This window comes from Leopardus geoffroyi, chromosome D3, assembly GCF_018350155.1.
Source record: "Leopardus geoffroyi isolate Oge1 chromosome D3, O.geoffroyi_Oge1_pat1.0, whole genome shotgun sequence".
Lineage (NCBI taxonomy): Eukaryota > Metazoa > Chordata > Mammalia > Carnivora > Felidae > Leopardus > Leopardus geoffroyi.
This window is the reverse complement of record NC_059339.1, coordinates 14039689-14053623: the sequence shown is the minus strand read 5'-3', so window position 1 is coordinate 14053623 and position 13935 is coordinate 14039689. Positions and strand designations below refer to the sequence as shown.

Sequence of the window (13935 nt, the reverse complement as noted above, 5' to 3'; positions counted from 1 at the left end):
CATCGGGCTCTGTGCTGACAGCTCAGAGCCTGGAGCCTGCTTCAGGTTCTGTGTCTCCCCCCTTTTCTCTGCCCCTCCCCTTCTCATGCTCTGTCTCTCAAAAAATAAAAAAGTGTTAAAAAAAAAAAAAGTGTTAAAAAAAAAAGTGGAAGAATTAATAAAATGTTAAAGCTCATTGGTACCATCACCTAAATTTACAGAGGAGAAAATAGGCCCAGTGAGTTGAGCTACTTGCCCAAAGTACTAGACTTCTCTCTCTGGGTCTCTGCTCCTACTTGACTGCCTCATAAATTGCATGAAATCATTGTGAATTATGATACTGAAGCTACAGACTATGAAAATATAATTAATGTACAATTGACAATAAAATCTGAACAAATTATTGATGCTGGACATTACTTTCCAGCCATGGTGAGTGGTACAAGATAGCGTAGGATAGCAGTGACCACTGCCACGAACATGAGCATCTTTGTATCTCAGATTTGTGTATGAGAGTGACAGCACTGTTGCCTGTGACTGAGGCCTGTTTGTATATGTCTTCTTCATAGGTCCCTTGTAATGGTTTTAGTGACATAGAGAATCTTGAGGGACCAGAGATATTTTTTGAGGATGAACTGGTGTGTATCCTAAATATGGAAGGAAGGTAAGTCATAGTTTTAGCAGGGATTGTTTTTTGTTTGTTTGTTCTAATAATAATGCCCAGAATTAACTGCTATAATTTGTATGTGGCCGAGCCCTGGGACATGTGCTTCCAAATCTTTCATGTCTTGCTGTAATTATATTTTTGAAAAATTCTGTGTAAATAATATAAATACACTGAGACAATTGATATTTAAATAAACCTTACAAAAATCTTTCTGGGAAGAAAAGAGAATGTGTATTTGTTCCCACTGTGGGTCACATACAGGGCTCTGGGAACTTGTGTCTGTTATGCCATTTAGTAATATAAACTACTCTTTCTTTGTTATGACCTCTCCATCCACCATCACTGAATTTGTCTGTTATGGGTTGGTTTTTTGTTTTTTTTTTTTAATTTCTTAGGCATGTCTTAATGGATGTTTTTTGTTTTTTTTTAACAATTTCTGAATTTGGGTAAGAAGTCATCTTACTTTGGCTATGAACATTCTAGGTATCTGGTTGAGTCCTTCTTTTATGTCTCCTGATCAAGAAGAATCCATCATCTCTTGGTTGTTGCTTAAAAATGTTTATGCCTTCTATTTTCTGCTGTGAAGGTTAATTTCCAGTTTACCTAAAAAGATGACTTGGCTTCCAGTGTAACATACCTGTGAAAAAGATTTTCTGCTCTAACAGTTTGGAAACTATTAGTGATGGAAGGTAGAAATGTAGCTTAGCATCTTCCTTAAGAGAGCTCACTGTGATATGTCTCACAAACAAGAAGTAAGGTATTCTTCTTGCTGTTTTTAAAGAGATTTAGGAAAGAGAAATGTCTATCAGTGGAACAACTGTAGGGGAGAGGTAAGATGTGCCACTATTCTAGGCCTTGGATGAGTTCAGATGCAGAGGTCATTTTTCCGTTTCTATTTTGGTTTATCTATAAATGAATTAAAGTATGATCTAATAGTCAGCATTGTGCAGCCTTAAAAATAAAAGCTGGCCTGTCTTTTTTACATATATATGCATATACTTTAAAATACATAAATGTAACATATATACTGTTTATTAGTTATTTTAGTTTTTTTAAATTTTTTTTTAAACATTTATTTGTCCTTGAGAGACAGAGAGAGGCAGAGCATGAGCAGGGGACGGGGAGAGAGAGACACACACAGAATCCGAAGCAGGTTCCAGGCTCTGAGCTGTTTGTTAGCACAGAGCCCAACGCGGGCTCGAACTTACGAACTGCGAGACCATGGCCTGAGCCGAAGTCAGAGGCTCAACCGACTGAGCCACCCAGGCGCCCCAAGTTATTTTAGTTTTGATTTGATGTTGAGTGCAGACTGTGTTTCTTTTTGCTTATGCTGTTTCTCCCTTGCTCCTTACTCCCTCCATTTGTGTTGTTTCCCAGCCCTGCCCCTGTAATTAACTTAGGTTGCCAACTTAGGTTGTGTTCCTCATGCCAATATACATCAACATACGTGGGGATGGGAGCACATCGTTATTTCACAAAATTGTGATCATTAACTAGGTACTTTCCTGTATCTTTTTTTTCTCGTTCAGCATTACCTTGTGGAAATCTAATCATTTTATTAACGGCCGTTTACTGTTTTACAGTATGTACCACAGTTTATTTAACTACCCTGCTATCGATGAGTAACCACTATCTTCTCCATCTTATGTTGCTGAGGAGGGTGATGTTTTTTGTGGTGTCATTTCTTTTTTTTTTTTTTTTTTTTTTCGTTTTTATTTATTTTTTTGAGACAGAGAGACAGAGCATGAACGGGGGAGGGGCAGAGAGAGAGGGAGACACAGAATCGGAAACAGGCTCCAGGCTCTGAGCCATCAGCCCAGAGCCCGACGCGGGGCTCGAACTCACGGACCGCGAGATCGTGACCTGGCTGAAGTCGGACGCTTAACCGACTGAGCCACCCAGGCGCCCCTGTGGTGTCATTTCTAAGTAATAGGCTCGTAGGAATGAGTGTCCGAGGTCAGGCTATAGAAGGTTATTGAAAAACATAAAAGATAGCGTGTCCTTGGGTGGGGAGACTTATTATCACAAAAATGTCAGTTCTTCTAAAATTAACACATAACCCTAGTACCATTCCATTTCAGTTCCAAAAAGAGTTTGGGGACAGGAGGGTTTTTTTTGTGTGTGTGTTTTAACTGGATAATATTGGCATAAAATATATTGAGAACAATAAATTCACTAGAAAAGCCAGAAAAAAACATTTTTAAATAATCATGATGTAAGACTTGCATCACTAGATGATAAGGCATATGATAAAGCTAGCTGTAATCAAAACAATATAATGTTTAAATGAAAGTTGAGAGCGACATCAGTGATAATAATTCAGAAACAGGTCCCAGAATAGAAGATAATCTATTTAAAGTCAGAGGGGGAAAGATGGCATATTTAATAAATAGTATTGGAGGTAACTGAATATTCATCTGGAAGAAATTAGAACATCATGTAGCAAAATTAAGTTCCACAAGATTAAATTACCTAAATTTAAAAGTTACCACAATGAAAATCCCTCAATTAAATAGACTTCGTGTCCAGTCTAGGGAGACCTACTTAACCAAGACTGATAATACAAAAGCAGTACAAGAATATAGACAAAGGGTTTTTCAATAAGAAATAAACTTTCCTATGAGCAAAGAAACTGTAAAGAAAGCCGATAGAATTCTTAAAATTTCTAAGAGGACATTGAAAAATGTACAAAGGAGGAGGACATTCAGAAAACAGCAAATTCAAGTAGCTGAAAATCATGTAGATCTTTAAATTCACTCTTCACAGAAATGTTAAGTAGTAACAAAATATTGCTTTTTTCACCTCTCTCGTTGGCAAAATGACTAAATAGGCACAGCCAATTAAAAAGTATACTGTTGGGGCACCTGGGTGGCTTAGTCAGTTAAGTGTCTGACCTGCTCAGGTCATGATCACAGCTCATGGGTTCGAGCCCCACATCAGGGTCTGTGCTGACAACTCAGAGCCTGAAGCCTGCTTTGGATTCTGTGTCTCCCACTGTCTTTGCCCGTCCCCTGCTCACATGCTGTCTCTTTCTCCTTCAAAAATAAATATTTAAAAAAATTTTTTTTAATTAAAAAAAAAAGTATAGTGTTATCGTCTTTTTAGAAGTAAATGTCATAGATATGTCACCCCTTGGCCTGACATAATTGAGCCTAAAACAGGGTTGTATTTATTTATTTATTTATTTATTTTTATTTTTATTTTTTTAATTTTTTTAACGTTTATTTATTTTTGGGACAGAGAGAGACAGAGCATGAATGGGGGAGGGTCAGAGAGAGGGAGACACAGAATCTGAAACAGGCTCCAGGCTCTGAGCTGTCAGCACAGAGCCGACGCAGGGCTCGAACTCACAGACCGTGAGATCATGACCTGAGGTGAAATCGGCCGCTCAACCAACTGAGCCACCCAGGCGCCCCCGACAGGGTTGTATTTAAATGACAGGGAATATGCTCACATTTGTAAACATTTTGGGATACTTTACATTTGTAAATATTTTGGGTATTATTGAAGGAGCCTGTTTGTTTTCATTCCTGGCGAATGCTTATTGTGCAGATACAGAAAGTATAAAAAGGAAGAAGGATAGTTTTCCAAAAATGCTAAAGCATTAATCTCTGGATATTTGAAAATATTTTGCTTTTATGGTGTTCTGTGTGGTCTTTAAAAAGAGTACATCTTCAATAAAGATTTGAAACAACATATTAAAAATGGCATACACTATACTTGAGAAAATGACCCAGAGTGACCATCACTGAAACATTTCAGTAAACCTACTGGATTTTAAAAGAAAAGTCCTTTGGGCATCCAAGCAAAAAAGATGAAGTCACATACAAGGGAAAGAAAATCAGAATATCATCAGACTTTTCAACAACTGCTCTGTGTCAGAGGAAAAAACAATAACATATTTAAGATGCTCAAGGATCAAAAATGTCAGCCGAGGACTTTTATATCCAGCCAAACTGACTTCCAAGTATAAAGACCACAGACCCAAACTTACCAACTTGCAAGGACTCAGGGACTTGTGAGCCCTTCATGAGAAATGTTCTAGAAAATAGGACAGTGTCAGACAACCAAAACAACCAGAGAGACACTGACACGAGGACTAATGGTGACCATCAAATCCGTATTTATTTGTAGGATTACATCCAAGTGACAGTTAATAGGGTAGAAGGTATTGTATGTAATGGCCGTAAACCCTTTTAATATAGATGTAGTACAACTGTTTAAAAAGCTGAGCAGAGAATAGGGCAGAATGTAAGCAAAATAAATTTAGCTCTTTTCAGTACTCATCAAGGTGATAAATATATTGGTCTCGTTATTCTGAGGCTTGGTATATGTATGTTTCTAAGAGAGAAGTGGAATAAAGCAGATGAGTAACTAGGTGATATTCTAAGTCATCTCTGGTATCCTGGATAAGTAGAGTATTCCTGGAAGAAAGAAAGCTATAGATACAGAATAGAAAATGGTAAAAACTGTATAGTTCTGAATTTGATTTAGAAGTGTCAGTATGAATTCCTGATGTATATTTAAAAATAATGTAGGTGTATGTGTGTGTGTGTATATACACACATAGATACATGAGATTTTTTATTTCTATCCATTGAAAAGGTTCAGAAACAACAGCCAGCCTAGTAGAAATGATGATCCCTAGTAGTCAGACAGTGGTCTTAATATACCATTTCCCATCAAAAGAAGCCAGGGTTTTGGGGAAAGGGCTGATTCTAGGTCTTATACAGGAATTGTAAAAGATCAGGCTGGAGAATCTTGAAAGCCTGGAACCAGGTATCAGGAGAAGTACCAATATTTCATGTTGTAAGTGTTCTGGGACCAACGTGGAGAGGCTTCCATTGGCCAGAGATAGGATTTGAGCAGTAGCGTGGATAATAACTGGAATGGGTTGAAACACACCAACTGCGTTTAGCTCTGCTAGTTCATAATAATACTTAGCAACAACTAATTGTTCACCTCTGGAGGGTAATAGAAATCCAAATTATTATTATTTTGAAAAACAGTAAAAGGAAAGACATGAGCGTTTATCCCGCCTTTCCTATATATTGTGCCGTTGGGGGCGCCAGATAGTAGATGAGAGGAAATTATTCCTTGTAGGAATACTCTGGCTAATAAATAAAGAAGGGATGGTGGAATTAGAATATCACCACTTTGCGACCTCTAACGAGTTAACAGACCTGGGCACTGAGGAGCGGTGGCTGCTAACATCACCAGAGAGACAGCCAAGGCGTGATTGCCTCCTGATGGAAGGACTTCCTTGCCAAATAAACAGAATCTGAATCTGATCAAGCCTCTACATCCAATTTGCAGGGAATTCAGAAGACAGAAGAGCATGTGAAACTATACCTTGTGGATGCAATCAGCAGATTCCAGACTGGGAAATTCAGGTCACACAACCAGGTTTCTTCAGCAAATAAAGTGCAAGGGACAGAAAAGACGGAGGGGATCCTGTGGATTAAGAGACTTGAAAGACCTCAAAACTGGCTAGAGAGTTTAGGGCTGTATGTTTGGTGAGGCAGTGATGAGCATGGAGGTGCGGGTTGTGATTGCTGTGGGTGGGAGGAGAAGGTCTTGGAGTACTTCTGGAGTGTCTGCAAAGTTTCTCGGCCTGAGTGGTGGATACAGGGCTGTTTGCCTTATACAAATGCATTAAGCTGCTTACTTGTTTCATGCACTTTTCTAGATTGACACACTTTACAACTCAAAGGTTAAGAGGCTGGTGGAACCTAGCTCTGCTGACAGTCATTTACTAACTGAAGAGTGAGAGGCCTTTCTTTCTGAAGTCACGCAGATAAAGTAATCACTGTCACCCTGTTTCCCATGATCCCCATGTACATTTGGTATGTCTGGTGAAGTATCTCATCCACTAGCAAGTATTTGTTGAGCTTCTGCTGTGTGCCAGACCTATCCCAGGCACTGAGGATACAGCGGTGAACAACACAAAAAGCACTGCATCTGTGGGGCTTACCTTCCAGTGGGGGTTAGTCACTAACCTAGTAAGATGATTTAGTACATTAGAAGAGGAGAAGGGGCTCTAGACAGATACTAACCAGGCAAGAGGGTGAAGCGGGGAGAGGGGAGAAGGCCTTACTCAAAATGGCATTTGATGAAAACCTGAAAGGAGGTAAGGGTGGAGGTTGCAAATCTCCAGGGAATGAACCTTCCAGTCAAGGACCTGAGAGTGCTGAGGCCCCAGGTGAGCACCACAGAGCACGATGGCACAGCAGGGAAGCCAGTGTGGCTGGAGGCCGGGCAGAGATGGGGAATAGCAGGAATTGAGGTTAGGTCATGGGGCAAGAGTTTAAGGCACCGTCGTTAGGACTGGAGCTTTTACTTTGAGCGAGGTGGAAACCCCCTGGAGACTTGGGTACGGGATTTTTGTGCCTTGACTTAACATGTGAACTGAAGCGCTCTGGCTGCCGTGTGGAAGGGCAGGATTTGAAGTGGAAGCTCAGTGAGGACGCAGATGAGCTAGTGAGAAGTGTTCACCTGTCCGATACATGCTGAAGATAGAACTGATAGCTCTGGTGGATGGCTGGAATGGTCTGCGAGAGCAGGCCAGCAAGGAGGGCAGGATGGCCCCAAGGTTTGCGGCGTGACTGCAGCAGCAGAGTCGCGTTCACCCGAGACATTTCAGGAGCTCACTGGATATCCAAGCGGGGATGTGGAGTAGCAGTTGCACGTAAGGAGAAGTGTGTTCTGGGAAATAAGTTGAAGGCTGCCAGAAACAATATTTGAAACCATGAGACTGGACGAGATCACCATGGCAGTGATCGTAGAGAAAGTCAGCCGCCCAGGGCCTGAGTTCCCTGAGGCAGGTGCCCAGCGGCCAGCAAAGGATTCCAGACGCCTCACCCCTAGCTCCTGAGCCTCCACCAACTTTTCAGCCCCAGCTGAAAAGCCCCAGCTCTTCAGGTTTCTCTTGGATTTCCTTTTAGTCAATCTGAAGCCACGCAGGTCAGTGTTTCTTGGATTTCAGCACTACTGATTCAGTGTTACATTACAGACGCAAAGTCCTAAATTGTGTTGTCTGCTTCTGTGATAACAAGTGCTGTGTGGTCATGAACCAATTATATTCTTCTTGTTAAGTAGACTCTTTACATGCTGTAATTAGTGTGAAGGGAAGTAAAAAAAAAAAAGTAATCGGAGGTTTTTATAGTGTCTTGATTCTCATTGGCTTGTTTGTTTGTTTTCCAGAAAAGCTCTGACTTGGAAGTACTACGCTAAAAAAATTCTTTACTACCTACGCCAACAGAAAATTTTAAATAACCTAAAGGCATTTCTTCAGCAGCCTGATGACTATGAATCGTACCTTGAAGGTGAGATCTCAGCAATGATCTTCCAATAGGCAGCTAAGTTGTCGCTCTCAGCAGTAGTGGATACCATCCCCAAGGGTGGAGCAGTGGAAACATGGACCGGGCCAGGCCGCGTGGGCTTCTGGAGGTGGGATTGTGTGGTCTGATCACTTAGGTAGGCAGAACTGCTCACCCTAGAGCTCATTTTGCCAGAATATTTGGCCATCAGCTGAAGCAAGACAGCGCCTTCTGAAGATGCACCATCAGTTCAAAGCACGAGGCTGATATTTTAGCTAATGAGGTTAAATTCCCTGTTTGTCTAAGCTTTCAAGCGTCATTTCCGAATCAGAAATAAATGTATCCAGTTTTGTCTCCATGGGACCTCATGCAGATCCCTTCACCTCCCTGGTTGGAGTTTAAGGAGGACGAAGTGCCCTCGCGCATCAGTGAGTCTGCTTGTTCATAATGAGAAGTGAGGAGGAAGAAGTCGAGTGGATGGACGCAGTGAAGGGAATAACTTTCTGTTCCTGCTAAGTCGGGCAAGAACAAAATGTGACTTAATTTTTTCTTTTAACTAATTTAAATTCCTAGCGTATCACACAAACGCTCCCGTAAGTCATGGTTATGGAGTACAGATATGCCTGTCCGTTCACTTTCATTCCCTGCTCCCCACAATTTACCCAGTTTGCCGGTTTTCTTCCTTGCCAGCATTTCCGTGGTCATGTCCCCGCTCTGTTACTGTTGTCGTGCAGGCTGTCACCAGCTCTCCCAGCAGCAGCTTTCTGAGTAGCACTTGCTTCCCTGAGCCTCATGGCTTCTGACCCCCTAGTGCTAGTCCAGCCCGAAACCTGGCCTTTCCACCACTCCGAGTGGCCACCTGATTTCCTTTGTTTGTTGTTGCTTTTTGGTGCCTTCCGTAATCCGGACCTCCCCTAGCCCCAGACTTTTCCCCATTACTCTCCAAAACACACCCTTTGCTCCAGCCAGTGTTGTCCTCCCTCCTGGCTTTGTATCTTCGTTAGTGGTATCCCCCTGTCAAATCCTGCTTGCCCGCAAGAGTTCAGGTCCTGTGTAACTTCCGATGAGTTTCTGCTGACTACTGCAACGCGTGCAGATTTTACTTGCCTCGGGAGGGATGCAGTAGATTGACTCGTAGACCATGGTTAATGTCTGTTTCAGGTGTGGGCATTTTTCTCCAACTGATCATCAACTTTCTTGTGTCCCTGGTCCTTTAACGTTATTATGATCCACTGCATACTCCATGGTGCCCAGTGTGGATTCCTACTGATTGTGTAAAAGTCTCATATCCAGAAGGAAGTGAAAAATCTGTTTCGGTTGATTAAAATCAAACAGCCTTATCACCCTGGAATTTTCTATGTGTACTGGAGTTGAGAGTCCCCACTCTTCTGTTCATTCTGCAGTCAGGAACAGTTTAACAGGGTGTGTTTTCTGTAGCTTATTTATAGAGACGATTGCTTCTTTTTCATCTTCCAAATACAAAGTAACATGGTTTTCCATAACTCATCCAATCAGTACTGTAGGCACTGGGTAGCCATTGAAAGTTTTTAAGTGATTGAGCAGGAAGTTGGCTCCAAGGTTTTGATTCTTGGTGACTGACAAGAATAATCTGATAACTATTAACGAAGTCTAGGAATCATAGCATTAGGATGGAATGGACTTTGGAGAAGTCCTGCAGCCAGCAGGTGAGGAAACTCCATCCCGAGGAAGCCCAGGAGCCAATCCCTGGCTAGTGGCAAAATTAGCACTGGGGTCCCAGCTCTTGTTCACTGCCTTCAGCTCCTTTGGGATGTTGAGTAGGGGGTCAAGATCCTAAACTGAATTTAAATGACTTGAATTTAAAATGACTTAAAAAAAAAAGCAATAACTGCAGCTTCCCAAGTGAAATTGTTTCATAACCAAATGATCAAGTTAGCCCTTTGGCATCTGGTTAGAAAATGACCTAAGGTCGGGGCGCCTGGGTGGCTCAGTCATGTAGGCGTCTGACTCTTGACTTCAGCTGGGGTCGTGATCTCACAACCTGTGGGTTCGAGCCCTGTGTGGAGCCCTTCATTGGGCTCCACGCTGCCGGGGCAGAGCCTGCCTAGTATTCTAAATACATACGTACGTGATTCTAAACAAATACATACATACATACATACAAAACAAAAGAAAACGACCCAAGATAATAAAGAGCAGAGAGGTGATTTTCAAGACACCGTGTCTCCAGTGTACTTTGTACAAGTCTTTGGCTACAGGTCCCCTGAGTGTCACTATTTCTGTAATTCAGAAGTATAGTTGTCTCCAGAGTTCATTTACTATTTCACCTTTGAGGGGTACAGTTTGTGGAAATCTGTCATTGTGAGGGCTTTCAGCTTTTTAAATGTTCTTTTAAGTAAAGGAACTGGCTTATGCCATTAAGTGTTCAGAGTTCTTGGGGGAAGATCTCCTTTATAGCATTTATTCCTCTTTGTAATAGAGTATGGGAATATGCTGCATATCACGTGGTTTCTAGAGTCCATGACCTTTGAGAGAGAGTTTGGTTTATTTTTATTTAAAAAAAAATATTTTTTTTAATGTTTATTACTTATTTTTGAGAGAGGGAGAGACAGTGCAAGCTGGGGAGGAGCAGAGAGAGAGGGAGACACAGAACCCGAAGCAGGCTCCAGGCTCCGAGCTGTCAGCACAGAGCCTGACGTGGGGCTGGAACCCACGAACTGTGAGATCATGACCTGAGCCGAAGCCGGACGCTCAACTGACTGAGCCACCCACCCAGGCGCTCCTATTTTATTTTTTTAAAATAAAGTGTGTAAACTCCTTTGTTGTGAGAAGGTTGCTCCTTTTCCATGTATCAGCAGCAGGGTCTGGCATCTACAGATGAAGCTTATCTGGCAGGTGGTGGAAAGAAGGATGGCCCCAAGTGTCTGTGCTGAGTGACCAACTGATAGGACGAGGGCAGAAATAGGAATTTATTCAGTGATTCCTGTTTATTTTCAGGCGCTGTATATATTGACCAGTACTGCAATCCTCTCTCTGACATCAGCCTCAAAGATATCCAGGCCCAGATTGACAACATCGTAGAGCTGGTCTGCAAAACCCTCCGGGGCATGAACAGTCGCCACCCCAGCTTGGCCTTCAAGGCAGGTGTGGAATTGCTTTGGATCCAACTGTATTTGCAAAAGAAAACCTAGCAGAGCTATTGGTTAATGTGAGAAATTCTGTAGTGTGTTTCCATTATGTCACCAAAGAAGCAGTTAATGACACAACCACATGTTCACTTGGAAATGTGAAAGACTTGAACTTCATATTCTTTCCTCCACCCTGGACTGGCAGCACCTACTGAGTATTGTTAGGACATTGCCAGTGTCTGCGTGTGACAGGTCGTTTGGGATGCTGGTCACAGCCTTGCCAGTGCTTCTGTCCTCAGAGTAGATCTCTGTGTTTCAGGTGAATCCTCCATGATAATGGAGATAGAACTCCAGAGCCAGGTGCTGGACGCCATGAACTACGTCCTTTATGACCAGCTGAAGTTTAAGGGGAACCGAATGGATTACTATAATGCCCTAAACTTATACATGCACCAGGTAAGTGTGGGTGTATTAAAACATAATCATATGTCTTTTTGAAAGCTCATTTTTGATAAAATTGTATAGTTTGGGGCACAGATACATGGTCTTTTCATCTCTCAATGCCCAGTGAAACTCACTTTTGCCTCCACTGTAAGGATATTGCTATGGATTTTTATTTCTTTATAGTGTCCTCTGTGTGAAAACCCTTGATCATTTCCTGTCTAGAAATACACATTTCTCTGACTTTGGTTAATTTGTGTCTTATGAACACTAAACTGTGAAACTAATCGGATCTTTTTCCTACACTGGCTTCTAGAAGCCTTGGAAGAAGTCTGGCCAGCCATTTTGGCCAAATTGATACTTCGTTTTTATGTGCTTCCTTCTTGACACTGTTTTCAGATTCTGTTGCTCTGTATGCTAATCTTTTTCTGTCGTGTTTCATACGCTTTCCTTGAAATGACCTTAAATTCTTTTGGAAGAACAGCCTATCTGCGCTGACAGAGCGGAGCCTGCTTGGCATTGTCTCTCTTTCCCTTTCCCCCTGCGCCTCCCCTGCTCATTCTCTCTCTTTTTGTCTCAAAATAAATAAATGAAACTTAAAACAAAAAATGGAAGAACAGCCTAGATCACAGGTCTGTAGACTTTTTCTGTAAAGGGCCAAACAGGCCTTTTGGTTTGGCAAGCCAGATGCTCTGTGTCCCAACTGCTTAGTTCTGCCATTGTAGTTGAAAGGGGGCACAGATGTTACCAAAACAAACGGGTGCGGCTGTATTCCAATGAAACTGTATACACGGACATAGAAATTTGAGTTTCATGTAATTTTTAATGTGTCACAAAACGGTATTCTTTTGACTTTCTTTAAACACTAAAAAATGTGAAAGCTTTTCTCATGCGGGCCGTACAGAAACAAGTGGTGGACTTGGCCTGCGGACTGCAGTTTGCAGACCCTTGATCTAAAAAAAAGCAAATATTCATCCACTTAAACCACAAAACCTAGTGTCGTTCCTGATGCACAGTGAGTGCCTAGTAAGGACTTGCTCTGAAGGAATGAGAAGGGAAGGTTCGTTTCTGTGAAGCTAAAGGATTTTTTTTCTCCTTCAGGTTTTGATTCGAAGAACAGGAATTCCGATCAGCATGTCTCTGCTCTACTTGACAATTGCCCGGCAGTTGGGGGTCCCACTGGAACCTGTCAACTTCCCCAGTCACTTCTTGTTAAGGTGGTGCCAAGGTGCAGAAGGGTGAGCCACCTATGCCATATGTTGTGATTGGTCCTTGGGATTCACTCCCACTGTGCTGAGAGGAAGTGTGGTAACAGAACAGAGGTCGACTAGGGTACGGGGGGTGGGGCAGCTGTCTTGTTCCTTGGCCATCAGTGTCCGTATTCTGGTTCTGAGAGAAGGGCACTCTGGATCTTTCTGTATTACTTCTTAAAGCTGCATGTGAATTTACAGTCATCTAAAAGTAAGTATAAAGACTAGGACTAGGGGTGCCTGGGTGGCTCAGTCGATTAAGCGTCCGACTTCAGCTCAGGTCATGATCTCACATTCATGAGTTCAAGCCCTGAGTCAGGCTCTGTGCTGACAGCCTGGAGCCTGCTTCCTTTCTGTGTCTCCCTCTCTCTGTGCCTCTCCCTCATTCGCACTCTGTCTCTGTCTCTCAAAATTAAATAAACGTTAAAAAAACCAAAAAGGAATAGAGGAGCACCTGTATGGCTCAGTGGGCTAAGGATCTGCCTCTTGATTTCCGCTCTCACAATTCCTGAGATCAAACACTGTCTGGCTCTGCACAGACCACGTGGAGTCTGCCTCCCTCTCTCTCTGCCCCACACCCGCTTGCACATGCACAGTCTTTCTCCAAAATGAATAAACATTAAAAAACATGTTTAAGTTTGTTTATTTTGGAGAAAGAGAGTGTGTGTGAGCGGAGAGGGGCAGAGAGTGAGGGAGACACAGAATCTGAAGCAGGTTCCAGGCCCCACGCTGTCAGCACAGAGCCCCACATGGGGCTGGAACTCATGAACCACAAGATCCCGAACCTGAGCTGGAGTCGGACACTTAACCAGCTGAGTCACCCAGCCCCAAACTAAATAAACTTTAAAAAAAAAAAAAAAAAAAAAAAAGAGTAGGACTAGGAGTTCAGGAATTTAGGTGGATCTTAAAATCCTTTTGTTGCAAAGCAGATCAGATCAAAGAGTTCTTTTTGTTTAACAAGGAATCTTGCTTTTTACTTTTTTTTTTTTAAGTTTTTATTTAAATTCCAGTTAGTTGGGGCGCCTGGGTGGCGCAGTCGGTTAAGCGTCCGACTTCAGCCAGGTCACGATCTCGCGGTCCGTGAGTTCGAGCCCCGTGTCAGGCTCTGGGCTGATGGCTCAGAGCCTGGAGCCTGTTTCTGATTCTGTGTCTCCCTCTCTCTCTGCCCCTCC

General features: G+C 42.4%; 1 protein-coding gene across 10 annotated transcripts in view; it reads left to right on the top strand.

The window, feature by feature from the left end:
* Positions 1-13935, top strand: part of FBXO21 (F-box protein 21) — a 65183-nt gene that overhangs the window by 3059 nt on the left and 48189 nt on the right. For 9 of the 10 annotated variants that reach the window (XM_045459120.1, XM_045459112.1, XM_045459111.1 and 6 more), the window contains exons 3-7: positions 549-643; positions 7850-7971; positions 10942-11088; positions 11392-11528; positions 12615-12751. In XM_045459120.1, coding sequence (XP_045315076.1) covers positions 549-643; positions 7850-7971; positions 10942-11088; positions 11392-11528; positions 12615-12751 — 638 coding nt within the window. Of the gene's footprint in view, positions 1-548; positions 644-5992; positions 7610-7849; positions 7972-10941; positions 11089-11391; positions 11529-12614; positions 12752-13935 lie in introns of those variants that run through there. The other variant, XM_045459121.1, reaches the window with a different exon arrangement.